The sequence below is a fragment of the Sus scrofa genome, chromosome 12 (genome assembly GCF_054392235.1).
Source record: "Sus scrofa isolate SSC_HxYL_T2T_F1_AM1 chromosome 12, Sscrofa_HxYL_maternal_Yorkshire_Landrace_v2.0, whole genome shotgun sequence".
Classification (NCBI taxonomy): Eukaryota; Metazoa; Chordata; class Mammalia; order Artiodactyla; family Suidae; genus Sus; species Sus scrofa.
Genome location: NC_139394.1, coordinates 60,082,286 through 60,109,260, shown reverse-complemented (window position 1 = coordinate 60,109,260; position 26,975 = coordinate 60,082,286). Strand labels below are relative to the sequence as shown.

The following is a 26,975-nucleotide window of genomic DNA, read 5'->3' as shown; positions in this document are numbered from 1 at the left end:
AAAAACACAGCTTGACGTAAGCTGTGTACCCCTAAGGAGTGACGTTTGCTTGGTTTGAACTCTTTTTTAAAAAGTGCTGGTCTGTGGTGACTGCATTTCTAGGGTGGTGACATGGTAGTGCCTCTGCAGGTGACAGCGGGAAGCGAGGTGGCATCAGGACCTCTAGAACCTTGTCCTGGCAAGAGTCAGGTGGAATGGCTGTCACAGGTTGGATTGTCTGCAGGTCAGAGCTGTCCACAGAAGCATTTCTGTGCCCAGTCCTTAAAGACGTTCACTTGGGCTGCCACCATTGAAAAATTGAGAGATTTTTAGAGCTTGCATTGTGGCTCAGTGGTTAACAAATCCAACTAGCATCCGTGAGGACGCGGGTTCCATCCCTGGCCTTGCTCAGTGGGTTGGGATCCGCATTGCCATGAGCTGTGGTGTAGGTCACAGATGCGCCTTGGATCCCGCGTTGCTGTGGCTCTGGCGTAGGCTGGTGGCTTCAGCTCCAATTGGACCCCTAGCCTGGGAACCTCCATATGCCATGGGTGCAGCCCTAAAAAGACAAAAAAATAAAAATAAATAAAAATAGAAAAATTGAGGTTTTTCGTAAACACCCAGACACTTGTCTCGTTTTGAAAGACCACAAAGTATGGCCACACATGACCCACCTTCCTGCCTCAACACACCTGGGTGGATCTGATCTGAGAAGGTCCACTCCCGATCTTATTGCCGAGCATCTGCGGCATGCAGCGTCTTACGTGTCAGTTCTCGCGGGGGCGTGAGCTTTGGCCTGTGCCTGGACATAGCCTCACGGTTTTACAGCAAATGTTGCAGGAGAGAATTGACATTAGACGTGAAGTCAGGAAGCTATTTTATTTTTATCATTTTCTACAACTGCGCCTACGGCAGATGGAGGAACCCAGGCTAGGGGTCGATTTGGAGCTGCAGCTGCTGGCCTACGCCAGCCAGAGCCTTAACCAAGTGAGCAAGGCTAGGGATTGAACCTGCACTATATCAGGTTCTTAACCCATTGAGCCACAACAGGACCTCTAGAAAGCTATTTTACAAATGCGCTAGGAAGTTGGAGATTATGAAAGGGGAGCAGGCAAGAAATGAAAGCATCTGGGAGGAAAGGAGAGACTGATGGGCCCACTTCAAGGACCTGAACAGGGCCCGTCAGGCTCATCGCCCAGTCCGCCTTGTTCCTGGAGCTTTTATGCTCCCCCAGCTGACTAGTGCAGGAAACCCTGCCTTTCGGGGGCTTCTGTGAGGCCCGTGTGTGGGGGAGGGGGCAGCGGGAGCACACAGCTGCAGCAGGAAGTTGGGGTCCCCAGGGAAGAGAAGACGGGACAGAGGCAGCCGTCGCAGCTGTGTGAAGGGCCGGGTGCCATGGAGTGAGTGCAACGCCTGGCAAGCGGAAATGATCCGTCAGTTATACCCGGAGAAGTGAGTGGGCAGGGACCATGTGAATTGATTGTCAAGCAACAAGGGTTGGCTCAAGGCTTTGTCCGTGTGCATCTCATTATCCACCTGGATGGCTCCTTGCAGAGGCGGTGTGGGCGAACACAAAGCAGCTGGCTTCATGAGTGCTTCCTGGTGGAGACAAGATTGTTTTGTTTTGTTTTTTGTCTTTTGTTTTGTTTTGTTTTTGCCATTTCTAGGGCCGCTTCCCGCGGCATATGGAGGTTCCCAGGCTAGGGGTCGAATCGGAGCTATAGCTGCCGGCCTACACCACAGCCACAGCAAGGCAGGATCTGAGCCGCGTCTGTGCCCACACCGCAGCTCACGGCCACGCCGGATCCTTCACCCACTGAGCAAGGCCAGGGATCGAACCCGCAACCTCATGGTTCCTAGTCGGATTCGTTAACCACTGAGCCACGACGGGAACTCCGAGATGAGATTGTTAAAGCGGCCTTTCCTCCCGGAAGAGACCTTGGAAGATGCCTTCTGGCCAACCCTGCGAGTCGCCCTGACACCATCACCTTCAGAAACGCGCCTCCGTGTGGCTTCCTGGCGATGGCATCCTCATGACTGGAGGAAGATCTTGGCATCAGGGAACAGCTTTTTTTGTTATTTGAGTTTGAGTTGGATTCCAGAGTGCTCTTCCAGGAGGCGTGGGAGGAAAAGGGGGTGAGAAGTTAGTTCCGTGAGATGCGGGTTGACTGCGTGCTGCTCCCCAAGAGCGGGGAGCTGAGCTGGACCTGGGGTGCTGAGAGCTTCTTTCCTTGAATGGTCTTCTGTCCTTGGACAGATCACAGCCTGGGTCTGGCACCTAGAGGGCTGCCTGGGCATTCCTGCTGAAGGAAGCTCTGCCCGCTTGCTGGCTGTGCTAAGCGCCTCCTGTGCGCCCAGGGACACCCTCAGCCTGAGACGAAATAGGGCCTGTAACGAGTAAGAGTGGAGGAAGCTGCTGAGCTGTCTGGCACAGGGAGGAACGTGCTGGGGTCCCACCTCCCCTGGCCCTTGTAGGGACCTAATGGGGGGTTCCTGGTGACGGGACGTACTTGCAGGGGGTGATTGGAGCAGAAGCAACTTTCCACCTGATGCGCTATTTGAACAACCAGTCTGTCTGCCCTTGTGCTCTGCCTGGACACCTGCTGGGATGTGGCTTCTGGTTCCTCGGGGTCAGGCTCCTGGCTGCCTCTGTGAGCTCTGCCACGGACCTGGACCTTCATCTGCTGAGCACCCGGGCGCCTCTGTTCCCTGGTTGTGCAGACTTTCTTGCCCCCAGATCAACTCCACGGGTGAACTCACCCTCCCTCCAGGCCTGCCACGGTTCCCAGGAGCTCCGGCCTTTTGCTTCCTGATAGGGGTTGAACTGCATTGTGTCCCCCTCCCCCAAAGAAGTTTAAATCCTAACCCCCAGGACCTGCGCATGTGACCTTGAACACGGGGGTCTTTGCCGACGATTGGGTTACGGTCCTGGAGCTCGGTGCACCTTCACCCAGGATGTCGGATCCTTACAGAGAGTTTGGGACCCAGAGACACACACACAAGAGGGAAGACCACGTGGAGACACAGTGAGAGCCCGTTTCTGAGCCTGGGGGCCATGGAGACGCCCCAGGAGGCAGGAGAGGGATCTGGAACAGACTCTCGCTCGTGGCTCTGGAAAGGGACCAACCTTGCTGACACCTTGAGCTCAGAGTTCCAGCCTCCAGTGCTGCGCCACCATACGTTTCTGTTGCTGAAGCTGCCTGGTTTGTGGTGTTTGATGAAAGCAGCCCCAGGAAACCAGGACATATTCATGCCCCAGCATACCATACCCCTCACGGTCTGTTTGGGCACCAGTAAGCCAAGGAGGTGATGTTTTGTCCTCCTGAGTGCCCAGGAGAGGAGCAGCTTGTCGTCTGAGTCTCAGACACCTGGCCTAAGGGTCAGGCAGCACCAGCACTAGGAAGGGTGGTCTCCTTAGAAGACTGGCAAGGCCAACCTGCCAGTCTTAGAAGCCTGGGTACCAGAGCTCTGGTAAGAGAGAAGCGGGTGCAGCAGCGCTTTAATAGTACCGAAAAATGCACTTACAAAGCAATTGATTTCCTGGTAAGTTTGATGCTTCTCTTGAAAATAGTGGGGAGGACCTGGCTGGGGGTCGTGGCTCCAGCTCCGCCCTGGCCTGGCTTAGCCAGTTCCTACGTGCACCTCTGCATCTGGTTCCTGAGCCCCCATCTCTAAAATGACAGCTGGGCTGCTTTTGAAAGTCCTTTCGAGCCCTGTATTTCCTGGGGACAGACCCTCGTAGCCATGCAGACAGGACCCAGCTCCTGGCCACCACCTCCCTCTGTCCCTGATTCCTGCTGCCTGGGGTGCCCTCTGCTCCCATGATGTGCCATTGCATTTTTTTTTTTTCTTTTTGGGGCTGCACCTGCAGCATATGGAAGTTCCTGGACTGGGGGTCGAATTGGAGTTGCAACTGCCAGTCTACACCACAGCCACAGCAATGCAAGATCCTTAACCCACTGAGCAAGGCCAGGGAGTAAACCCACATCCTCGTGGAGACAACATCAGGTCCATATCCCACGGAACGGCAACGGGAACTCCCACCATCGCATTTAGATGTGGAGGGGGATACTTGCTTACAATGGTTCTTTCTGAGCAACGGGATTAGGGAGGATTTTTATTTTCTCTTTGACTTGTCTGTTTTCCAGTGTTTTCTCCCTGGACCTGTATTACTCTTATAAGTAGGGTAAAAATATTTTCTCTGAAATAGAGGAGCAGACTGGAGCCGAGCCCCAGGGCTGTCTCTTCCCTTCCCCAGCATAACATCCCGCCCTCCTGTGTTCCTGTGGAGAGGTGGTCTTGTGTTCTGGGATCCTTCCAGGGCAGAGAGGCCACACCTGGAGCCTGAAAGGGCCCTGGTCTTTTTTATATGGTGCGAGGAGCATCCAAAGATGTCAGGCCACGTGACCCGTGCTGCGAAGGAGGCGTGTGCTGGGCTGGGAGACCTCCACCCTTCCTCCCCTTTCCCTCTCTGGCACAGATAAAGACTTCACTTGCTCTCTGCTGCTCGTCTATAACATTTATATGTGCCGATGGGAGAGCCTCTGCAGAAAAAGGTTTAATGAGCACAGAGCAGGGACACAGCCTTGGGAAGCAGGGTAGAAGGGGCCAGGGAGCACACAGAGCTTTTGGGCACCACGTCCCTGCCCAGCTGGCTCAATTCGTGTGCACAAGGGGTGAAGTCCTATTACCAGGTGTGCAGATGCAAAGCCTTCTTAGCTGGCGGCCTTTGGAGATGGAGAGGAAATCCTCAAGAGGCTTCCATGGCAACCCGAATGTTCGTGTCCCGGCGGATTTCTCCTTTGCTCTCAGAGCATCTGCCCAGTGGGGTTCACTTTTCTGCATCTCTCGGGCCAGCTTGACTGTCTGGCACAGTCTTTGGCAGCATCTCCCTTGCAGAGGAAAGGGGTGAGCAGCGGATGCTTTCGAATCAGAAGTAATTTAGGGGTTGCTTCGATTGTTGCACCTTTCAAAACAAAATCTTTTTAATGGCCCTGCCTCCAGCCTCTGGAGACAGGTGAAGTGTTGCAGAGAACCCCGTTCTTCTCTGTCTTTCTCTAGGTCTGTGGTTCGCAAAGTGGGGTTCCCGGAGCAGCAGCAGCCGCATCACCTGGGGATCTGTTAGAAATGCAGCTTCTCAGGCCCCACCCTAGACCTCCTGAATCAGACCCTCTAGGGGAGGGGCCCTGCGACCTGTGGCTTAACCAGCTCTCCAGGGGATGCCGTTATGCTCCAAAGGCAGAGGGGCCCCTGTCCCCCAGCATTTTGGCTTTTCCCTAATTGGCTGAGGCTTTCAGGCTTCTTTGCAGGGCAGGTTTTGTTTTGTTTTGTTTTGTTTTTTAACCTGCTCCTGCAATTTCCCAAGGAATCTTGTTTCACTCAACTCTAAAACGCTGCCTATTCCTTCCCCATGCTGTGTGGTCTTTTCTACTCCAGATGCCCTTTCTTTTTCTTTTTTTTTTTTTTTTTTTTTTTTATTCCTGCACCCGTGGCACATGGAAGTTCCCAGGCTAGGGGTCGAATCAGAGCTGCAGCTGCTGGCCACAGCCACAGCCACAGCAATGTGGGATCCGAGCTGCATCTGTGACCTACAGCACAGCTCACAGCAACGCCAGATCCCTGACCCACTAAGCAAGGCCGGGAATCGAACCCACGTCCTCACAGATACTAGTCGGTTTCATTTCCACTTTGTCACAGTGGAAACTCCCTGAATGCCCTTTCTTGATGTTTGAGCTCGTTTCCCCCAGATGTCGATACCTGTTTTGCAGGGCTGGCTCACAATGAGGAGTTCCAAGCACTTGCAGGAGCGGGCAGGGGCCTCTGTGATGCTGGCCGGCGGCCTTCCCCAGGAATGCGGCGGCCTTGGAAGTGCCTTTGTGGCTGCAGCTCAGAGAGATTACTGCTTATTTCTCTTTCCCAAAATAACCTTAGCTCTTTCTGCCAGGTTCCTCCGGCTTGTGAAAAGCAACACTCTCCGTGATTCTGAGCAGTATTTATAAACGCAAAATCACACCTTTTACTGGAAAGTCTTCTAAATCTGGATTAGCAACGCGGAGAGACTGAAGTTCAAAAATGCCGAGTTTCTCAGAAAACAAAACAAAAAGATGGCATATGGGTGGAAAATACCCCTTTGTGGATGGACAAGCTTCTGAACCATTGACCGGTGTGATTTTTTTTCCCCCTGGAGAGGTTGTGGAAGCCTCCTTGGGGGCATGTGCTGGAAGTCACAATTCGGTGTGGTCACAGAAGATTCCAGATGAGGATGGAATGGCTTTGGGGCTGGCATTGGCCTTTTGCAGAGCAGTGCGGTTTGGGGAACGTCCATGGGCAGGGACCACCTTTTTTATAGGAACAGAAGCCTCCCCAAACTTGTGTATGAAAAGGGACCTTTATTGGAAGGATCTGGGCATCTCATGAAGCCTCTCCTTCAGGACTGGAAAATCGGCTGCACGGTTTTCCTGGGTTTCTGGGACCTTGTGATGTCTTATGCCCGGTTCTTTCTTGGGGTTTGTCTCATACGTAGTTCTCTTTCTCCTCTTGCCTCTTTCCTTGAGCAGCCCCTTAGCAGAAAATGACCCAAGGGGTTAAAAAACAAGCTCTCACCATCCTAACGTGTCCTCGTCCAGCTCTGCGTGAGGATGAGCACCTTTTCTTCTGCGCTGGTCATTTCTGCGAACCACTTGCGTATGTTCTTGTCTCTTTTTGTCTTTTCTTTTGAGGACCGCTCCAGCAGCGGCGTATGGAAGTTCCCAGGCTAGGGGTCATGTCAGAGCTGCAGCTGGCGGCCTACACCACAGCCACAGCCACGCCAGATCCGAGCCACATCTGTGACCTACACTGCAGCTTGTGGTAATGCTGGCTCCTTCACCCACCAAGCACAGCCAGGGATCAAACCCGACTCTCCGTGGCCATTAGTTGGGTTCCTAACCTGCTGAGCCACAATGGGAGCTCCTGTTCTTGGCTCTTTTGGATTGGGCAGCTAGCTTGATGTGTAATTCATACTGTGTGAGGGGATTGGTGTTCCCGTCTGTTCTCCCCTGGCCCTTCTTTGTCTTTCCATCGTCTGTTTGTCTTCTTTTAACACACACACACTCATTTTCCTTAATTTTTTTTTTATTATACTATTTTTTGGTGGCACCTTCTGCATGCAGAATTTCCCGAGCTAGGGATCAAACCTATGCCACAGCTGTGACCTGGGCCATAGCAGTGACAATGCTGGATCCTTAACCCACTGAACCACCAGGGAACACCACTCACTCATTTTTTTTCCCCCACTGTACAGCAAGGGGATCAAGTTATCCTTACATGTATACATTTGTTTTCCCCACCCTTTGTTCTGTTGCAATACGAGTATCTAGACATAGTTCTCAATGCTACTCAGCAGGATCTCCTTGTAAATCCATTCCAAGTTGTGTCTGATAAGCCCAAGCTCCCGATCCCTCCCACTCCCTCCCTCTCCCATCAGGCAGCCACAAGTCTCTTCTCCAAGTCCATGATTTTCTTTTCTGTGGAGATGGCCATTTGTGCTGGATATTAGATTCCAGTTATAAGTGATATCATATGGTATTTGTCTTTGTCTTTCTGGCTCATTTCACTCAGTATGAGAGTCTCTAGTTCCATCCATGTTGCTGCAAATGGCATGATGTCATTCTTTTTTATGGCTGAGTAGTATTCCATTGTGTATATATACCACCTTTTCCGAATCCAATCATCTGTCGATGGACATTTGGGTTGTTTCCATGTCCTGGCTATTGTGAATAGTGCTGCAATGAACATGCGGGTGCATGTGTCTCTTTTAAGGAGAGTTTTGTCCAGATAGATGCCCAAGAGTGGGATTGCAGGGTCATATGGAAGTTCTATGTATAGATTTCTAAGGTATGTCCAAACTGTTCTCCATAGTGGCTGTACCAGTTTACATTCCCACTAACAGTGCAGGAGGGTTCCCTTTTCTCCACAGCCCCTCCAGCACTTGTTATTTGTGGACTTATTAATGATGGCCATTCTGACTGGTGTGAGGTGGTATCTCGTGGTAGTTTTGATCTCCATTTCTCTTATAATCAGTGATGTTGAGCATTTTTTCACGTGCACTCACTCATTTTTAAAGTCAGCCACTGACCGTGTGATTGGACTGACTTCTAACTGTGCTTTTTTTTTAGCTTCATCTTTCTTCATGGCTGTAGCAGGTGCCAGGGAGTCAGGGATGCGTTTGTTTGACGCAGTCCCTGCCCTCAGAACACTTCTGGGGAAGGACTGGATTTGAAAGCACGTGTTATAGCTGAGACAGGAATAGCTCACCTGCCCCCAGGTCGGCTTCCTGGGGGCAGTGCCGCTGCCGTGAGCCCCCGGCCCCCTCCCCGGCCCCAGCCTGCTGCCTGGTGAGGGTTAGTGCTCAGAAGGTCTGCAGGAGGTTGGCAGAGAGCACACAGGACCTGGAGCGTCCCAGCCAGGCTGGGACTATCCTGCGGGTCCCGACCTGTCAGCTCTGTCCTCGCCAAGCACCTGGGAGCAAGATTACATAAAACTCATCTTTCCTGTCCTGATGCAGGGCTTTGTCCTCAGGGGCTTAAGATAAGGCTCTGTGGACCAGGCCAGGCAGCGCTGGAGTGCCGCCCCCTCCAGGCTGCCCACGCACTAGCACCTTCTCCCGGATCTTTTCCCTCTCGGCTCCCTTCCCTGCGGTGCCTTCACCTGTCTCCCCGAGCAGCTCCGATTCCAGGGAAAACCCTAGGGACTCGGTCGTGCTAAAGGGTGTGTGATGATCCCTGTAATGACAGCTCTCAGAGGCATGTGTTCTGAACCTGGCATTTTGGGGGGGTGGGGTGGAGGGGGCACTTGGGAGTTCCTCAAGTCACCCTATGTTGCTGTCTCACATCTCACTTGGTGCTGTGCCCGATCCTGTATCTGACCCCTCCCTGGGATTTTTGTGTCATCCGGGTACCTCCCAGTCTGCGGCTGGTTCCTGTCATGTTTTACTGTGGCCTCTACCCGTTTTTCCCCCATCAGGCTAATCCCTGAGACTGCTTGTTAAAACGCCGACTTCCGGGTTCCACCCAAGATCTGCCAAACCAGAATCTTTGGGCACGAGGTCTGGGAATCTGTCATTTCAGTGGGTGGCCCTGATGAGAGACCACGTTTGGGAAATAGGACCGGAGCTTTGCCAGATAGCTGCTCTTAGGCTCTGAATCCTGAGCAATCCAGGCTTTGATTTGATGAGATTTCCTTCTCGAAACCTACCTACATTTTTCTCAGCCATACAGAAGGGGTCATACCGTCAGTGAGCTGGCAGCCAGCTGCCCACACTTGTTGGCTCCATGGCAAGACACCCTTTTTCCTATGTTGCATCAGCCCTCATCACCCCCCGGCCCAAGTTCAGGGATTTCCCTGTGTGTTCACCGAAGTCCATACTCTCTGAGGAGGGTGGTACATCAGGGATCCATCGTAAAGGGACTAAAGGACGGGCTCAGGGAGTCCCAGGCAGGCCACCTCTCTCCCCGTTGAATTCTTCCAGCAGATCCCGGCCTTGCTCTGCTAGGCCCTTCTGTGCCAGCTGGAGCCAGTCCAGAGGTTGATTCAGGCCAGTATCTGAAGGGCCAAGGCACTAAAGGGGCTTCTGCTTCACCCACATCACCAGCCTCTGTATCATCTGTGATGTGGGCGTCAGGGCCCCTGCCCCACCTGGACCACAGGGCTGCTCCAGGATCCTGGGGGCTGCTGTGCTGTGGGCAGTTCCTCTGGTTAAGCGAGGCCCCCCTCTGCAGCTCAGACATGCTAGTGAAGACCCTCTAGCTCTTCTTGCCCACAGCACCATAGAGGAACCCTCCCCCCCCCCGCCGCCGCCCCGGTTTTGGGAGGTGTGTTTTGTGAAGGTGTGAAGAGGAGGTTGGGGCAGGGCCGTGGCTGGTGGAAGTTGGAGACAGAGTGAAGGAACGGAGAGGGGTCTGCTTTATTCGTGTTCTTACTGTTGTTTCATGTGTTTGGGGATGTGATTGGTCTCAGAGACTATGCCGGAAGCTGTGCCACTGACTGCCCATCCCAGTGCCATGGGGCCACAGCTGCATTATCCCCGCTTTGCTGCGAGGACACTGAGGCCCAGCACCCGGTTACAAGGGATGCACCTGGGATGAGAACCTCTGTCTGTGTTGCCTGAGCTCTTAGGAACAACTCCAGGCTCCTTCCAGATATTTGAGGGGTGTTTTAAATACCTAGGCCAGGTTCCATCCCGTTTCTTTCCTTTCTTGTGGCAGCAGAGTCCTGGTGTCCCCAGCCCTCCTCTTCCTCACTGCTCAGGGAAGCACCCTGGAGCCGAGTGTGCCGCCTGAACGCTGGGAGTTAGGGGGCAGTAACTGCCGCCTCGCCCACCCCCCGCTCCAGCAACCTCCAACTCAGGTTTGACTCCCACCAGCGTTTCTCACTGAAGACCTCGGGTCCCTGGGTGTGGGGTCTGTTTGCTGAAGATCAGGAACTAGATCCTGGGGCCCAGTGTCTGTGGTGCAGTCTTTTCTGAAACTCTCGGTTCTGGCCCAGGCTCTGAAGCCCTCTTGCAAAGATCCCTGCTGTGTCCAGGATGTCTCTGGAGCACTGGGATGCGGGTTCCGTCCGCGGCCCAGCATAGTGGGTTAAGGATCTGGCATTGCCGCAGCTCCAGTGTATGTCACAGCTGCGCCTCGGATCTGATCCCTGTCCCAGGAACTCCATATGCCTTGGGACAGCCAAAACAAAGTCCTCTTGCTGGTGATCAGACCTAGATGATTCTGCAGAGCAGTTCTTCAGTGGCAGGGGCCTGTGAGAGGGTGTTTCCGAGCAGCTTTCTGATTCCACATGCCCTGTCATCCCTGCCAAGGGCATCCGAGCTGTGTGTAAAGATGATCCAAGAACCCAGTTCCTCCTGGGTTGGTACCTGGAGTTATAGTTCACCTGATAGCCAGTGGGGGCAGCAGAGAGCTATTACCACAACCAAGAAGATTGACCAATCATGAGCCAGGAGTCCACAGGTGGGTGGGGCAGAGTGTGGGATGGGGGGGGGGGGGCAAGGCGGGAGGGGAGGGGAGAGGGGAGGTGGGACCGCAAGGCTTCCAGATCTGCCCAAGGCACATCACCATGACCGGCAGCCTAGGTCCAGGGGCTCAGTGACATTCCCTCTGGAATCAAATCCTTGTAATGCATGTAGGATGCAGTCTTAACAAGGGGACAAAAAGTCTAGATGTGCCCTTTTTTTTTTTTTTTGTCTTTTTAGGGCTGCACCCGCGGCATATGGAGGTTCCCAGGCTAGGGGTCTAATAAGAGCTGTAGCTACCGGCCTATGCCAGAGCCAAAGCAACACCAGATCCGAGCCGCGGCTGTGACCTACACCACAGCTCCCAGCAACGCCAGATCCTTAACCTACTGATCGAGGCCAGGCTTCGAACTCGCAACCTTATGGTTCCTAGTCGGATTTGTTTCCCCTGTGCCACGATGGGAACTCCTAGACGTGACTTTAAAGTTAGTAACTCCTGCCTTGCTTACTGTTTTTTTAAATTAATAACATTATTATTTTAAGGCGATGACATCGATGCTCTGAAACCAGATTTGCATCACTTTCCACCTTTCAACTGTACTTTCTCTCTTTAAAAGCTTTATTCTAGGAGTTCACGTCGCGGCTCAGTGGTTATTGAATCCGACTAGGAACCGTGACGTTGCAGGTTCAGTCCCTGGCCTTGCTCAGTGGGTTAAGGATCTGGCGTTGCCATGAGCTGTGGTGTAGGTCACAGACATGGCTGGGATCTGATGTTGCTGTGGCTGTGGTGTAGGCCAGCGGCTACAGCTCCAATTAGACCCGTAGCCTGGGAACCTCATATGCCTTAGGAAAGATAAAAAGACCAAAAATAAAAAAAGTCTTATTCTACATGGGGCAGCCCTTGTAATCCACTGATGGGAAAACGGAAACTTCTAGCTTCTCAGGTGGATGGCTGGCTAGACCAGCAGACTCCTTTGGGCCGATTTGATCCATGGGCAGCTCATTTGTGTGTGTCCGGCTCCCCTGGTTTCAGTGGAAGAGGTTCCAGTTGAATTAGAGTTGCTTTTGGGAAAAAACATGTTTCTCATGAATCCGGTTTGATCAGAGGTTTTAAGTGTGGATCTCACTCCTCCTACTCTGACCTCACTGTCCCTCCTAGGGCCTTGGGGGCCCACATGACAGTGACTGTTAGGAGTCTGGGTGGTCCCCTGGAATGACCTTGAACCCCAGGATGGAAGCCCAGAGGAAGCAAGGGGGCCCCAATGCAGGGTGACTTGGGCTCCAAACTGCCGCTTGAGTTTCGCTTGGGCTCCGTCAAGGAGCCTGGGGAGCTGTAAATAGATTAGGGAGACTTTTATTGGAAAAGATGTGGAAATGGCTTCCTCCTGTGGGCGGCGTGGTCTTCTGGGCCGGTTTTTCCTGCTGCTGCTAAGGTCAGTCAGCCAGAGCCCCCGGGTGGGGGTGGGGGTGTTCCCTCTAGATGTCAGCCTGGCCTAGCCCCGCTCCTGCCCCACGTTCCCAGTGGCTTTGTGTTTTGGGTTGGTCCCAGCTGGCTAAGACCAGGGGGCAGACTGGGCAGAATCCCCCCCCTGTTGTCTTTGTTGTCCCTGATGGAGCCCAGGTGGAGGTTGGGTAAAGAGACACACTACTGGAGTTCCTGTTGTGGCTCACCGGGTTAAGGACCTGACATTATCTCTGTGAGGATATGGGTTCAATCCCTGGCCTCACTCAGTGGGTTAAGGATCCAGCACTGCTGTGGCTATGGTGTAGGCCGGCAGCTGCAGCTCTGATTTGACCCCTAGCCTGGGAATCTCCATATGCTGCAGGTGTGGCCCTAAAAAGAAGGAGAGAGAGGGATGCAGTACTTCTGGGGAGAAGGGACTCCAGCTCTGGGGGCCTGTGAGTGACCCAGGCCAGTGAGGGCAGGGCAAGGGACCTCCTACTTGGGACCCAGCATCTAGCAGGGGATTCTGACTGCCGGCAGCATCTCCCTATGATTTCAGAACCTCCTCCCCCAGACCCTGGGAAGGCTGCACAGTGGAAGAGGCATTTTAGTTCGGACTTGACAAATGAACACTATTCTGGCAACCAGGGGTGGCAGGGGCAGGAGCCGGCCAGGGTGCGGGAGCAGCTATAGCAAAGGCATGTTCTAAGACCAGCAAGGGAGTTACCTGGCCTGGAGCGAGGGCGGCTGGCATCAATCTGGACAGACAGACCAGGTGGCCCTGCTGGAGCCTTGCTGGCCAAGAGGTGGGGCGGGGCGGGGAGGGGCGTACAAAGCTTGGACTTTATTCTCTGGGCCATGTTGGAAAGGAGTCAGCAAGGGCTTCTCCAGGGGAGCAGTATGCTCCCTGTGATCCCAAGTGGGGAGACACGGTAGGAGCCAGATGGCAAGAAGTGGGGGGGGGTGATGGAGGGGCACTGCCAGGCCATGGAAACTGATTGGACGGGGGTGGTGGGACCTGGGGAGATGCTGGTAAAGCCATGGAGGTTGGTCCCAGGAGCCCCAGGGGGCCGGGCTGGAGAGGGGAGCCTGAGCTGGGTGCTGGGGATGTGGGGCCAGCCCTGTGGCCTCCAGGTGGGGCCACTCCAGCAGGTGGAAGAGAGGACACTTGAGAAAGGAGACAGAGGCTGCAGGCCGCGTCCGGTCCCTGGGGGAACCCACCTCACTTTGTAGGAAGGCTGTTTTCTCATCTAAGTTTCCCCGCGTTTCCACATCCAGCCTCGCTGGTCTGCTTGCTTTATTCGATTCTGATAAGGGACTTGCTGTGGTTCGCTGTCATCCTAAGCACCTTACATGTAATAACCCATTTCATGCTATTACAGTCCTATGTAGGTGCCATGTTAATCCCCTTTTTAAGTTGAGAAAAACAAAACACAGGCTTAGGTGGCTTCCAAAGGGCGCTCAGTTCCTGAACAGTCAGGCTTGGAATGCTTTCTACGGCCCTTGGCCTCTAAACAGGCCAGCGGGATTCACATAGGTTTTCCAAATCTTGGTACATGTCTCTCCTCCTCCAGGGAGACCACCAGGCTTGCTCTTTTGTTCCAGGTCACATCCTCCCTGCTGCTTCCCCCTCAGTCTCCATTTTCTCTCCCTTAAGACATGAAAGAATCTTATTACCACCCACTTCTAAAGCCATAAGAGTCATAAACCCGAATAATGGGTCTGAAAGTTTTAAGACCACTGATCAAAGCTGGGGCGGGAGGTGGGGGTCAAGAATGTTGGGACCTAATACCTCGGGTGCGGCCCTAAAAAGACAAAAAAAAAAAAGAGAGAAGAAAAAGATTATTGGGACCTAAAAGACCAGTCAGCTCAACCCTTTCATTTAAAATGATGAATCGGAGGAGAGGACCAGAGAGGTAGCATGACTTGCCCAGGGCTGCACAGCGGATGAGAGGCAGCGCTGAGGCAGAAGTCCAGTTCTCTCACATCTTACTTGAGAGAGGTCATTGGAAGTTTGTGCTCGTTTTCATTTTTAATGTTTGAGACAGTTGAATTTTCAGGAATAGAATTTTTGACTAAGTGACATTATTTCTATTTATCGGACTAACTTTAAACATAACTTCAGGCTGCAAGCTTGTAAGGGGGCATTTGACATGAACACAGTGGCTGCCGTGGGTGGGGGCCAGGATCGATCTGCTGTGACAGAGGAGGAAACAGAGGTCCCGAGAGGACAAGTAGCTCAGTCCGGGTTACACGGGTGCCAAGAGGCAGAGCTGGGATTCAAACCCAGGCCCTGGCCCCAGACTCAGCACTGTTAATAAACCCCAAGCACTGTGCCCTGTTTTTGGAAAGATACCCACAAAAGTCTGTCGGTGAAAAGAATGGACATTGCGGTTTTGTGTTCTGAAGATGTACGCATGCCTAGAAAAGAAATCAACATAAAAGGACCCAGGCCTTTCGTGACAACCTCCAAGCTGATCTTGGGCGCTGCTTTTTCTTCTTTGTGCTTTTCTATGCCATTGCTTTGTAAATAGTGAGAAAGTATTATTTCTATTCCTCGATAATTGAATGGGAAGTCTCTGCTCCCAGCCCTGAGGAGGGTAAAGGAGAATTTGGGGGAGTGATCGTATAGCCACAACATTGGCTTCATTTCTGGCTGAACATCGGAGAAGCGACCAACCAGATGCAGCGGCTGTAACTCACCCAACGCGTGGAATTGTGGAACCAGAAAGGAGGTCACCCCCACGTGGTCGAGGACCCGTGTCTCTGGACAGACCCCCAGCTGGTGGGGGTGGGGGGGGGTCTTCCCTCTGCGCTTTGGGGTTTTGAGTGACTGTGGGCATTTGGGGAATGATGCCTGGCTGGCAGCTGGCTTTCCGGGACTGGGACTGAAGCCGGGGGGTGTGCGAGGGGTTGGCCTCCAGGGATAAGAAAGGGTCCCAGCCAGAAGGCCCCCTGCTCTGGTCCCAGCTGCATGGAGAGGGGTCCCCGCAGAGGGAAGCTCTGTCTTCAGGAGAGGAGGTGGGTGTGAGAGCAGAAGGCAGACTCCTGCCGCCGCCACCCAGGGGAGGGGCCACCAGCCACTTCTGCTCCATGACACTCTATGAAATTCTTAAAACGGTTGTGTTTTTTTCTTTCTTTGACCAGAGACCACCTGGGAGCGTCCCAGCAGTTCTCATGGGCTTCCAGCCAGCCCTGGCCCTCACAGGAGCTCTCTGCCTCCAACAGGTACTGTCCACACACCACCGCGGGCATCAGGGGAGGGGGGCACACATACCTTCACGGGAGAGGCCGAGACTCTGGATTCCGGCTCTGAACCCTGCCCAGAAAGCTAATGGGCCAGACCCAGGGAGGGGTCTAGAGGGCTTGTAGGCCCCACAGCCTGTGGCCCTGTGGGATGGCATGGCCCTGGCCGTGCCAGCAGCAGCTGTGGTCTATCTCCGTCTTTCTCAGATGCTGGGGCGGGGGGGAGGGGGAAGTGCAGCTGGGGGAGGGGGTGAGGTGTTAGAACTCTTACCTGTCTGCCAAATCGGGATTAGGCTCCCAAAGTCATCAAGGAGCAGAAGTTAAAGGAGGCACTTGTTTAGAGGGCACCTTTCAAACAGAATGTCTAGAAAGCAAATGGATTCCTTGCAAGGAGATGAGTTCTCTGTCTGTCTAGGTAATCAAGCAGAGGTGGCCGAGGGAGACATTCCAATAACAGGTGGTTTTTCCTTAGGAGACATGTCACTCCAGGGCCCCAGGAGGCAGGTTGCAGGACATTCCCATGGGGAGAACAGCTTCTGACTTCCTGTGGTTTAGGCATTATTTTAAATGTCACCTCCTCCGAGAAGCCTTCCCTGACCCCTCCATTTAGAGTCCTTACCCATCACTCTGGATCCCTGCCTCCTGCAGTTTCATTGTCCCCAGAGTAGTCCTACCCCCCTGTTGGCTGTCACTCTCCCACCCAGATCATAAGCCCCCTGAGGTGGGGACTCTGTCTCACTTTTTCTTTTGTGGAATCCTCTGTCCCCAAGCAGAGCCTGGCCTCAGCAGCATTGGGTAAATTCACAAACGTCTCCAGAGTCCTTGAGACGGTGGTCCTGGTTGTGGTTGCAGCATGGAATTTCAACTTGGAATGGCGTTGACAATGTGGCAGAGATTGTAGCCGGATGGGGGGTTGGGGGGAGGCCTGGGGCTCTAGGGGGTGGCGGGAGAAGCCACGTGACGTCCTCCACTCACCCGGAAGGGAGGGGACACAAGAGCCTCGCACCCTTCTTGGAACACAAGTAACTTCAAGCGTCACAGGTAGCCAGAGGCAGAGCTGGGACAGCAAGACTCATAAACCCTGGATCAGGGAAGGGCTGTGCAGGCCCCCCCTTTCCTAGTGGGGGGTCTTGAGATATTATCCACCATTGAGAAATCAAAGTGGGATCAAAGTACATTACCTAGGGGTATGGGGGTTGCCAACAGAAGCACCCAAAACCGGAGTGATGGCAAAATAGACCCAGAGAATCAACTTAAGCTCAGACAGGTGTTTGGACTGGTGGGTAGTTCCCAGGGAGAGTTCTTCTAGGATTTGTGTGTGTGCGCGCGCACGCGCATGTGTGTTATACACATTTTTTTAACATAAAAAAAGGCCCCCTGGGGAGCAGGGAAATGAGGCATTTCCTCCTGATTTCCTATGGGGCAGTGATTGCTCCATTCTCGGACCAGATCCCCAGAAATGGGGCCGCTCAGCCTTCCGAGCTGTCATGGGAGAGGCAACATTTCTGGGCACGCTGCCTTGTCTTTTGCTGCTGTTCTTGTGCTTTTTGAACAATGGAAATGCTCGTGTGAATGACGAGAGGTGTGGCCCTCTATCCTGGCTGGCTCCAGGCCACCCAGGCACTAGACAGAAAACCCAGCTGTCTTTTTCGGCCAGAGGGGCCCACGGAGCAGGACCAGCTGTGACACAGTCAGGGGGAGGCTTGGGCGCGTGAGGTGACGGGCGGGAACTGCCCAGCCTGCCGCCCTATATGGCCTGCTATACGGGGCTGCTCGGGGAATTGGCCCTCTGTGTCAGTGGGGTCCCCTCTCCAAAGCCTGCTGTCCCTGGCACCGTCCCCAGCGGCATCCCCTCCCCCCTCTGCTTTTGGGAGCCACCCCCAGGAGAAGGACTAGGAGGAGCTGGCTCAGGCCACGGGGACAGATGTCCACCTTCACGACCAGCACAAGGGGCCAGGGCCACTCATGCGTCCATCCTTGTGTGTGTGTGTTCGCATCCTGTGCACATCCTTGTCAGCTTCCCTGGCTCTGGCATGGTGCTTCTCAGCTCAGGGGTGATTTTGCCCACCTGGGGATGTTTTTGGCTATGACTGTGGTGGGGGAGGTGCCACAGGAATCTGGTAGGTAGAGGCCAAGGATGCTGTAAATATCCTACAGGGCTCAGGACAGCACAGCCCCACCGCGTGGAGCTAGGCAACCCACGTGTCAGCAGTGCCAGGGTTAGGCGCTCTGTTCTAGGGGGACCTGGGACCCTAGCTCAGCACTATTCAGGGCCTGGCTGATGGACCACAGACCACGGCAGTGAGAAGCAGCAGCAAGTTACGCAGGACCGCAGCTCGTTGATTCCAACACCCATATTGATATCTTCGTTTTGTTTTGATTTTTTTTTTTTTTTTTTTTTAGGGCCTCGCCTGTGGCATATGAAGGTTCCCAGGCTAGGGGTCAAATTGAAGCTGCAGCTGCTGGCCTACACCACAGCCACGCAGGATCCAAGCCCCATTTGTGACCTACACCACAGCTCACGGCGCCGCCAGATCCTTAACCCACTGGGTGAGGCCAGGGATGGAACCTGCAATCTCATGGTCCCTACCTGGCTTCACTTCCACTGCACCACAGCAGGAACTCCCCATGTTAATATCTTGAATGAAACCCGAGTTCCCGTTGTGGCTTGGCAGTAATGAACCCAACTGGTATCTGTGAGGATGCAGGTTCAGTCCCTGGCTCTACTCAGTGGGTGAAGGATCGGGTGTTGCTGTGAGCTGCTGTGTAGGTTGCAGATGTGGCTGGGATCTGGCACTGCTGTGGCTGTGGCGCAGGCCAGCGGCTGCAGCTCCAGTTGGACCCTCGCCTGGGAGCCCCGTGTGCTGCACGTGTGGCCCTGAGCGGCAAGTCACCATCACTGTCGTCTTGAAAGCAGGTGTTTCCTGGTCTCGTTGGAAGCATCGTTTTCTCTTTCTCAGCAGGACTTCAAACAAGGGCGCCTCTAACAATCAGTAACACCTTAGATTTGTGAAATCACAGCTCGTCAGCCCGGGGCCTGGGGCACAGCCCTCCTCTTTGCCTCACTTTGCCCACGTGTAAACTGGTGCCTGGAGGAAGCCCCAGGCTGGGGTCCCGTCCAGCCCTCTGTGATCTGTGCTGCGTGGAGCCCTCTGCCCTGGGTACAAACACGCACGTCAGCCCTCCATCCACCCTCCGGGATGGAAGCGGAGAGAACCCGCCCATGAGGCTGGAGCAGGATCCACGATATTCTGACATCTTCTTTACTGTTTCTGTTTTGTTTTTGTCTTTTTGCCTTTTCTAGGGCCACTTCTTGCAGCACATAGAGGTTCCCAGGCTAGGGGATCTAATCAGAGCTGTAGCCACCGGCCTACGCCACAGCCACAGCAATGTGGGATCCGAGCCGCGTCTGTGACCTACACCACAGCTCACGGCAACACTGGATCCTTAACCCACTGAGCAAGGCCAGGGATCGAACCCGCACCCTCATGGTTCCTAGTCAGATTTGTTAACCACTGCGCCACGACGGGAACTCCTTTGGGTTTTTTTTGTTTTTGTTTTTGTTTTTTTTTCCTCGTCTTTTTAGGGCCACGCTCTCGGCATATGGAGGTTCTCAGGCTTAGAGTTGAATTGGAGCTGCAGTCACTGGCCTACGCCACTGCCACGCCAGATCCAAGCCACATCTGCCACCTACACTGCAGCTCACAGCAACACTGGATCCTTAACCCATTGAGCGAGGCCAGGGATCAAACCTGCATCCTCATAGATACTAGTCAGATTTGTTTCCGCTGAGCCACAACAGGAACTCCTCTTTCCTGGTTTTTGAACTGAGCCTTCTGTCTAGAGAGTAGAATAGCCGTGCTGGTATTTCTCTCTAGAGGGGGACACTGGGATTTTTCCCGCCATTCCTTCCTTCGGTTTTATAAGCAGCTTTCAGGAGATTGCATTTTGTTGTGGGGAGAGAAATCAACTTGAAGATGCAAGGTTGCTTCAGAAGCTGACGGTGCCCACCTCACGCTCCTGGGGTGGTGGGCGCCTCGCTTAGAGACCCTCAGGGCCGTGGATCTCAGCCCCTTTTGTTCTGCCCCTGCTTCTGCAGAGCAACCGTGGTGGAGTTGCAAGCCTTTTCATTCCAAAAGTAGGCCGTGTTGTCCTCGGAACAGGGGATGCAGCCACAGACAAGCCAGACCTTCGTGGTCCCTGCTCCAGAGACGCTAATTCTAGCAGGAGCGTTGGGCGGACAAGCAGACAGGAGGACGTCACATGATCTGTGCTTGGACAGCAGGGCAGAGTGTGTGGCTGGGGCCTCAGTGAGGAAGTGCCGTGTAGGTCAAGCTTTAAAGACAGTGAGAAGACGGTATGTGTGTGAGGTGGTGGTGGAGTGTTCTCGGCCTGGGAGCAGCGAGTGCAAAGGTCCTGGGGCAGGAGTGACCTTGGCATGGTTGAGAGCAGAATGCAGATCAGTGTGGCCAGGGTTGGGGGTGGGGTGATGGGCACTGAGGGAGGAGGGTCAGCAGGGACCAGAGGAAGGTGTTGTTGGGATTCCATTCCGAGGGTGACGGTTGAGAGGGGGTAAGAGGGAAATGCAGCGGCAATGTCTTGGCTGACGGCAAAGATGCCTTTCTTGAAGCAGCCAGGCGGCTCTGGGTTAGCAGTGGGGTTGGGGGTAGGTGCCTGCAACGTGGGCTGGGGTTGGGGGGCAAGAAGATCATGGAGGAACATAGAACTGCAGTTATGGACCAAAAGCATCCCATGTGGTCGTTCCTGGAGATCGCGGAAAAACAGGCAACATGTGGGCCAGGTTACCAGCCGCTGTGAGAGACCTGCAAACACACCCTGGCCCCCCCCCCCCCGCCCCCCGCCACCTGGATTCCGTGCTTTGAATATTAGGGGCGGCTTTGAGTCAGCGCAGGGCCCAGGGCTCTCCCTCCATGGCTTCCTTTAATAGCACAGTGGGAGCTGTGTTGGTTCAGTAACCGTACTGGAGGCATTTCGTGCCAGGCTTTCTGAGTGTGGTCCCCGTAAGTACAGTTGAAACCCAGACAGAACAGTCTGTTCTGTAGCTGCTGCACGTATGCACAATCCCGGCCTTTGGGCCGGTTTAGCAGGCAGTCTAGCAGGAGCGATCTGTGTAGAGAGGCAGGGTCGCAGGCCGATGGAAAGAAACGATGAATGAAAAACGAGCTTCTAGAGTTTCGCGTTTGAGTTACGAGGTGGGGTGGGGTCAGAGGGACATGCGGGGGACACGTCTCGGACAGACCAGGGCTGTCCCTTAGAACTTTCTGTGCTAACAGAACCATGCTGTATCTGCATCATCCAGCGGGGTAGCCGCTGGCCACGTGTGGCTCATGGGTCCTTGAAATGCGTCTAATGTGCCTGAAGAATGAAGTTTTAAACCTGTGGAACGTCATACGTTTCAAATTTTGGAATAACTTCAGGTTTACCAAAAAAAAAAAAATAATAAATGTAACAGCAGTGGAAGGAGTTCTTGCCCACCCTTTTCTCCGTTTCTCCCATTGTTAGCCTCTTACATCATGACGGTACATTTGTTAAAACTAAGAAATTAATGACGAATGTATTATTCGCTCAGTTAGATTTCATTTAGTTTCACCCATTTTCCTGGTATTGTCCTTCTGGTCTAGGGTCCAATCCTGGGTATTAACCTGCTTTTAGATTTTATTGAAATTTTACTTGTTAGGTTTTTTTTGTTTGTTTGTTTTGTATTTTAGGGCTGTCCCCGTGGCATGTGGAAGTTCCCAGGCTAGGGGTCAAATCGGAGCTACAGCTGCCGGCCTGCACCACAGCCACAGCCACGCCAGATCCTTAACCCACTGAGCAAGGCCAGGGATTGAACCCTCATCCTCAAGGATGCTAGTCAGGTTTGTAACCCGCTGAGCCACAACGGTTACTCTCTACTTGTTAAGAGTTTGAGTAGCCGTGGGTGGCTGGCAGCTGACCCATCTGACCAGGCAGGGCTCCTGCGGAGGGAATGCCTTCTGAGCTTCTGGGCCTGGGATGTGCGTTGCCCTTGCGTTTGTGTCTCCCTTCGGGATGGAGGAAATTGTCTCTTCCTGAGTTGCCCCAGGAGAGGACACCTGGATTCAGAGCCTGGCTCTGTCTGGCCGGGAACCTGACTCCCCAGAGGGATCACGCGTGGATAAGCCGCTGCCTCCAGCAGCCCCACGGAAGCCAGATCACAGGAGAGTGAGCGAGTTCTGTCATTAATCAGGGTGGACCTGCTTTGGAGTCTGGAGTCTGCAGACAGACGGCGGCACTTGCCCAGAGTGGAGGCCCCCGGGGGAGCGGCCCCAGGGCCTCACCCACAATGCACTTGCTCCTTCAGATCAGGGAGCCCTGAGCGGCTGTCCCCTCCCGTGGAGGGAAGCAGAGAGGGACCCTCGCTCAGTGCAGGATTAGCAAGCTGCCGGGCCCAGGTGGCCTCCGTGGTCCTCGCTGGGCTCGCAAGGGTACCCCAGGGAGGGCCATGAGGGCTGTGTGTTCCTTTAGAAGCCGTGTTCCTTTGGGCTGAAGCCCCAGGGGACAAAGGCCTGTTTAACCTTTGATGCCCTGAAGAATAGACAGGTTTCCAGCCCTTCCCACCCACGGACGCCTCTGTGATGGTTTCTCTTTGCGGGGAGTACGGTTCTACATCTCAGACAGGGAGGCAGTGGGGACTTGGGCACAGGGGGCAGAGGGAAATTTGGAGACCAGAAGGATTTCTGGACCAGAGGCTATAGACGTAAAACCACTCCCCTGAGTGGAGCCAGGCAGGTATCGCACACAGCTGGGGAGATGCACAATGAAGAGCCTGCTTGCAAGGCCTCCTGGGGGAGGGACTGGTGGGGCAGCGAAGCATCCCACCCTGCCTCCAGGGATGCGGAGCCCAGATCTGGCTCTGGCTGTGTTTGCCTCTGCAGCCCAACCTCAGAACTGCCTTCTCATGGTCCCAGCCATGTTTCCCAAAGTGGGTTCCAGGGCACCCCTCCGGCCACAGATGAGTTCTGTGCTACCTCGCTGTTTGAGATTCCCGGAGCACATTGGTGTATTTTTAAAGGCTGCCTGCAAACAAACCAAGTTAAATCTGAGTGAGGGGACATGTGTCCTCCACCCTGTGGTGTGTAACACTCAATGGTGAACACCCTGCAGAAGTGATACTTGCCTCTCGTGTCATGGAGGTGATCCCACGCGGCCCCATTACATGTCACATGGTGGTGGGAAGAAGGCTTTCCAGAACACGGGCCCCGGGGCTCTCAGGCTTCTCGGCCTTGAGAAAGGAAGTTACTTGTTGATTCCAGAGAGAGAAGGGCCACGAGGCCAGCACCACAGGAGGCAGAAGGAAGGTGTCCCCTGTCCGGGGCTGACTCTCTTGTTTGGAAGAGCAAGTCTTACGTTTGAAGGTCTGGCCTTTTGGGAGTAGAACCTGGATACGGGGGTTTGGGGGATGGATTGTCTTGGACGGCGGGTCGGAGCTGGGGCGGCGTGGACCTGTAGAGATGGGGAATGCTGGGCTGTGGACGATGCTGGCGTCTCCGTCTCTGGACCGTGCTCTTTATGCTGCTGCTTTCCTGTTCTTGTCCCCCTGCCCCACGGGGAGCTCCTCCTCCATCCTTTCTAGGCCCTTCCTCTCCCTGTGTGTCTCCCCAGCCCTCCCTTTGTCTGTTTGCCTGCCTGCAAGGAGGAAATGACCTGTGTGCAGGTGTGTTTTTATATCCGTTTTTGAAGTTACCAAAATTACTAGATAGAGTTCTCTTCTCCCTTTTTTTAAAAACAGCTGAATTTGGCATTTCAGGTGTTTTTGGTTCGTTTTGCTTTTTTTTCTTGTATCCCCAGCTGAATTCTGATCCTTGTGGCTCTGAGTGGTCTTTGACCACATTTTATGGTGTTTTTTCCCCCCGGAGGCTGGCCTCGTTTGTTGGGGGGATCTCACCCTCAGCAAGCTGGGGGCTCAGAAGCGTGGCCGTGCCCGTCAGGACCATCACGGGTGAGCTGTCACCGTTCAGAGCCCCACTGATGACGTTTCCGGAGGGGCCAGGGCTGTCGGCGTGAAATGCACTTGGACAGGCTGTCAGAGGGACCGGCTGTATGAGGAGAGAGGGTTGAATGGAAAATTATTTTTTCTCTCCTGGTGATTGTTTTGACATGAGCGGTAATTAGCCAAGAGCTGACAGACCAGAACTGAAGTGAGAACAAGAGGACGGATTAGGGGCAAATGCCACCGCGTTACACGGTTCCTCGCTGCCGTGAGCGTGGGGGCCACCAGCCCGGGGGAGGCCGCAGGCAGGAGGATGGTGCCTTGAGGGCACACTTTTGAGATGCCCTGGAGGGAGAAGGCGGGGGTCACAAGGGCAGCCTCTGTGCTCAAGAAGGTGGGAACCACCTTGGGGGACAGGGGCCCAAGGCCATCAAAACTACTGGCTGGCTCTAAACTAAGGCCTGCCCAGGTAAGAGCTTTCTTTCATTTTCATGATCAGCTGCTCGGTGGGTCTATGTCTTTGTTGTGCTTGGTAGATTTTAGGTCGAGGCGATGCTGGCTTTGTAATAAACTGGAAAGTTGGCCAGGTGTTTCTCTATGGTGCCGTCGGGGCCTGTGTGTTTCTTTGTGGAGAGCTGGGACCCCGTTGCCCATACAACCCTCTGGGTCCGGTGCCTTTTGGAGGGAGGTCATTTTTCAAAGATTTTACTCCTTTTGGTAAAATGGATCCTTTCAAACCATTTTGATCCTTTGCATCTTATGGATGATTTTGTATTTATTAGCATAGAATTATAAATCATATGCTCTTGCATGAAAAAAAAAAAATCTTGGAGTTCCCTTTGTGGCTCAGTGGTTAACGAACCCGACTAGGATCTATGAGGATGCGGGTTCAATCCCTGGTCTCGCTCAGTGGGTTCAGGATCCGGCGTTGCCATGACCTGCGGTGTGGGTTGCAGACACGGCTTGGATCTGGCGTGGCTGTGGCTATGGTGTAGGCTGGTGGCTACAGCTCTGATTCAACCCCTAGCCTGGGAATCTCCATATGCAGCAGGTGCGGTCCCAAAAAGCAAAAAAAAAAAAAAAAAAAAAAAAACCACACAAGCAGAACAAAACAAAATCTCTCCTATGTTTGCCGTGCTTCTGCTTGCTTTCTAATTCCCAATCTAAGCATTTGCATTTTTCTCTCACCTCACGTTAGGGTGATCTGCCTGTTTATTTGCCATCACTTTCCACCCCGCCCCCGCCCCCACCCCCACAGAACCAGCCAGCGTTGCTAATGTTAGCCTGTCTCCTGAGTCATTAACTTCTCTTGCCATGTTTATATCCTATTTTCCTGTTTTCCTCTGATTTATTTTATTGGCTTAAAACTTTTTTTTTCCCCTAAATTCTTAAGTTGGATGTTTAGTCCATTTATTTTTATTCCCTTGGCTTTGGTAATGACATAATTAAGGCTATGGATTTTCCTCCAGATAGGACTCAAGCCCTACCCCCATGTGTTTTTTTGATGTGTTCTTCCTCCTTCTTTTCAAAATATCATGTAGTGATCATTTTAAATTCCTCTTTGACCTGAGATTATTTAAGAGGGTGTTTCCTTAAATTTCCAAGTGTTTGGGAGTGGGGGGGGGGCAGAGGAAGGGGGACCTGGTATACTGGTTTTTTTCATTATTTGTATCTGCTTTTATTGCTTTCTGCTCCAAAGACGTGGCTTGTGTTCTTTGTACCTTCTGCAGTGTATTGGGACTTTATTTGTGGCTTAAATAGACCCAACTTTTTTTTTTTTTTTTTTTTTTTAATGTTCCATGGCTTCTTGGCAAAAGATAGCATCTCTGCTTATAGGGGATGAGGTTTAATACATGGAGTTCAATCAGCCTTTTAAATTAAATCGCTGAGATGTTCCACCTCCTGACTTTGGTCCGTGAATCAGTCCTGCACTGAGAGCCGTGTAGTAAGGTTTCCTCTTGCTGTCTGGAGATCCTCCGACGTTTGTCTGTTACCCGTTTCAGCGCAGTGGTCTTTGCCAAGTAAAATTCACCAAGGGTTTATGCCTTCCTTGTGGGCTCCATTCATCACTGGTCTAGTGCTTTTCCTGGCATAGCTGGTGCCAGCCTGAGTAGATTTTCCTTGGCCTCAGCCCCTCCGATGCCCTTGGAATCCCACCCCTCCACCCCCACCCCTTACCTGGCAGACTCCTGGGTGGTGTCAACGGTTGACCAGCCTCCCGAGGGCCCTGAGTGTGGGCCGGGAGTGCGCCTGGCCATGCAGGGTTAATATGTCATTTCTCATTGCTTCTCTAAGCCATTGCCGTGGGGGCCAGCTCTGTGGCCAGTTTTCTGCTGTCCTGGTGGGTCTGTGCCAGTCCTTCTTTTGGGGTATCAGGCCAACAGGCGGATGGGGAGAAACCCAGCAGCCGCAGGAATCTGCACAGCGCACCTCTGCTTCCAGGTGGCCCGGGATTTTTTCTGCGCCGTTGGTGGAGAATGGGGGGCATCCCCCAGCATGAGAAAGGATCTTTGTGGGGCCTTCACATCCTTCCACTTGCCCCGTGATTGGGGAGGTGGTGGCCACTCCATCACTGCAGGGCGCTCTCAGCAAGATTGTGAGCCGGACGTTGGCTTGTGCGTGTTTTTCTAGGCCGACGTGCAGTGTCTGTTCTAGCAAACGCTGCAACGGGAAGGCGTGCTTTCCTGGTGTCCAGCGGTCATGCAAGGGCCACCTGATCGAGGAACAGAAGCAAGCAGTGGGCTTTCGTCTCTTCGTCCCCCCCCCCCCCCGCTTTTCATGAAGGGCTTTATAACGCACAGATGTCCTTTGCAGTGGGGGCTTGTTGGATTTTCATGCCAGCTGAGTGGGTTTGGAGACTAGGTAGACCTGTCCCCACTGCGCAGATGCAGAAGCTGAGGCTCACGGGACTCTGTCCAGGAGAGGGGGCCGCCGCCCCGGGAACTGGGGATGTGTGGGCTGCAGGCTGCACCTGCGATGTCAGGACCCTGCCTCCGTCCCCCCTTGAAGGGCAGGGGCATCAGCTCATGCTGGGAGCCTGCGTGAGTGTCACAGTGATAGAATTTTAGAGCCTTGAATTTTTGTTAATGAAAGGACAACCTGTGACCAAGGAAGGACATCATATGATCCCCTGGCTATTAATTGGCAAAGCCGACTTTCATGGAAACCAGTAGAGCCAGTCCTCTTTCCGTTTTATCCGCATTATACTGGGTGAGGGTGAGAAGGTCCTTAAGGAGAAGTTCGTGGGGGCGGGGGTTGGCAGGAAGTGGGGGGGGCTCCTGACAGTGTAGAGATTGGACCCTGGATCAGCATCAGTGACCCCCGCCCATGCGACATTTTCG

General features: G+C 53.6%; 1 protein-coding gene across 24 annotated transcripts in view; it reads left to right on the top strand.

Moving 5' to 3' along the window:
- Positions 1-26,975, top strand: part of GAS7 (growth arrest specific 7) — a 221,522-nt gene that overhangs the window by 146,088 nt on the left and 48,459 nt on the right. For all 24 annotated transcript variants that reach the window (XR_014821843.1, XM_084986137.1, XM_021067872.2 and 21 more), the window contains one exon: positions 15,564-15,644. Coding sequence is in view for 23 of the 24 variants with exons in the window: in XM_084986137.1 (XP_084842263.1) it covers positions 15,564-15,644 (81 nt within the window). In the remaining variant the exon portion in view is untranslated. The remainder of the gene's footprint in view (positions 1-15,563; positions 15,645-26,975) is intronic.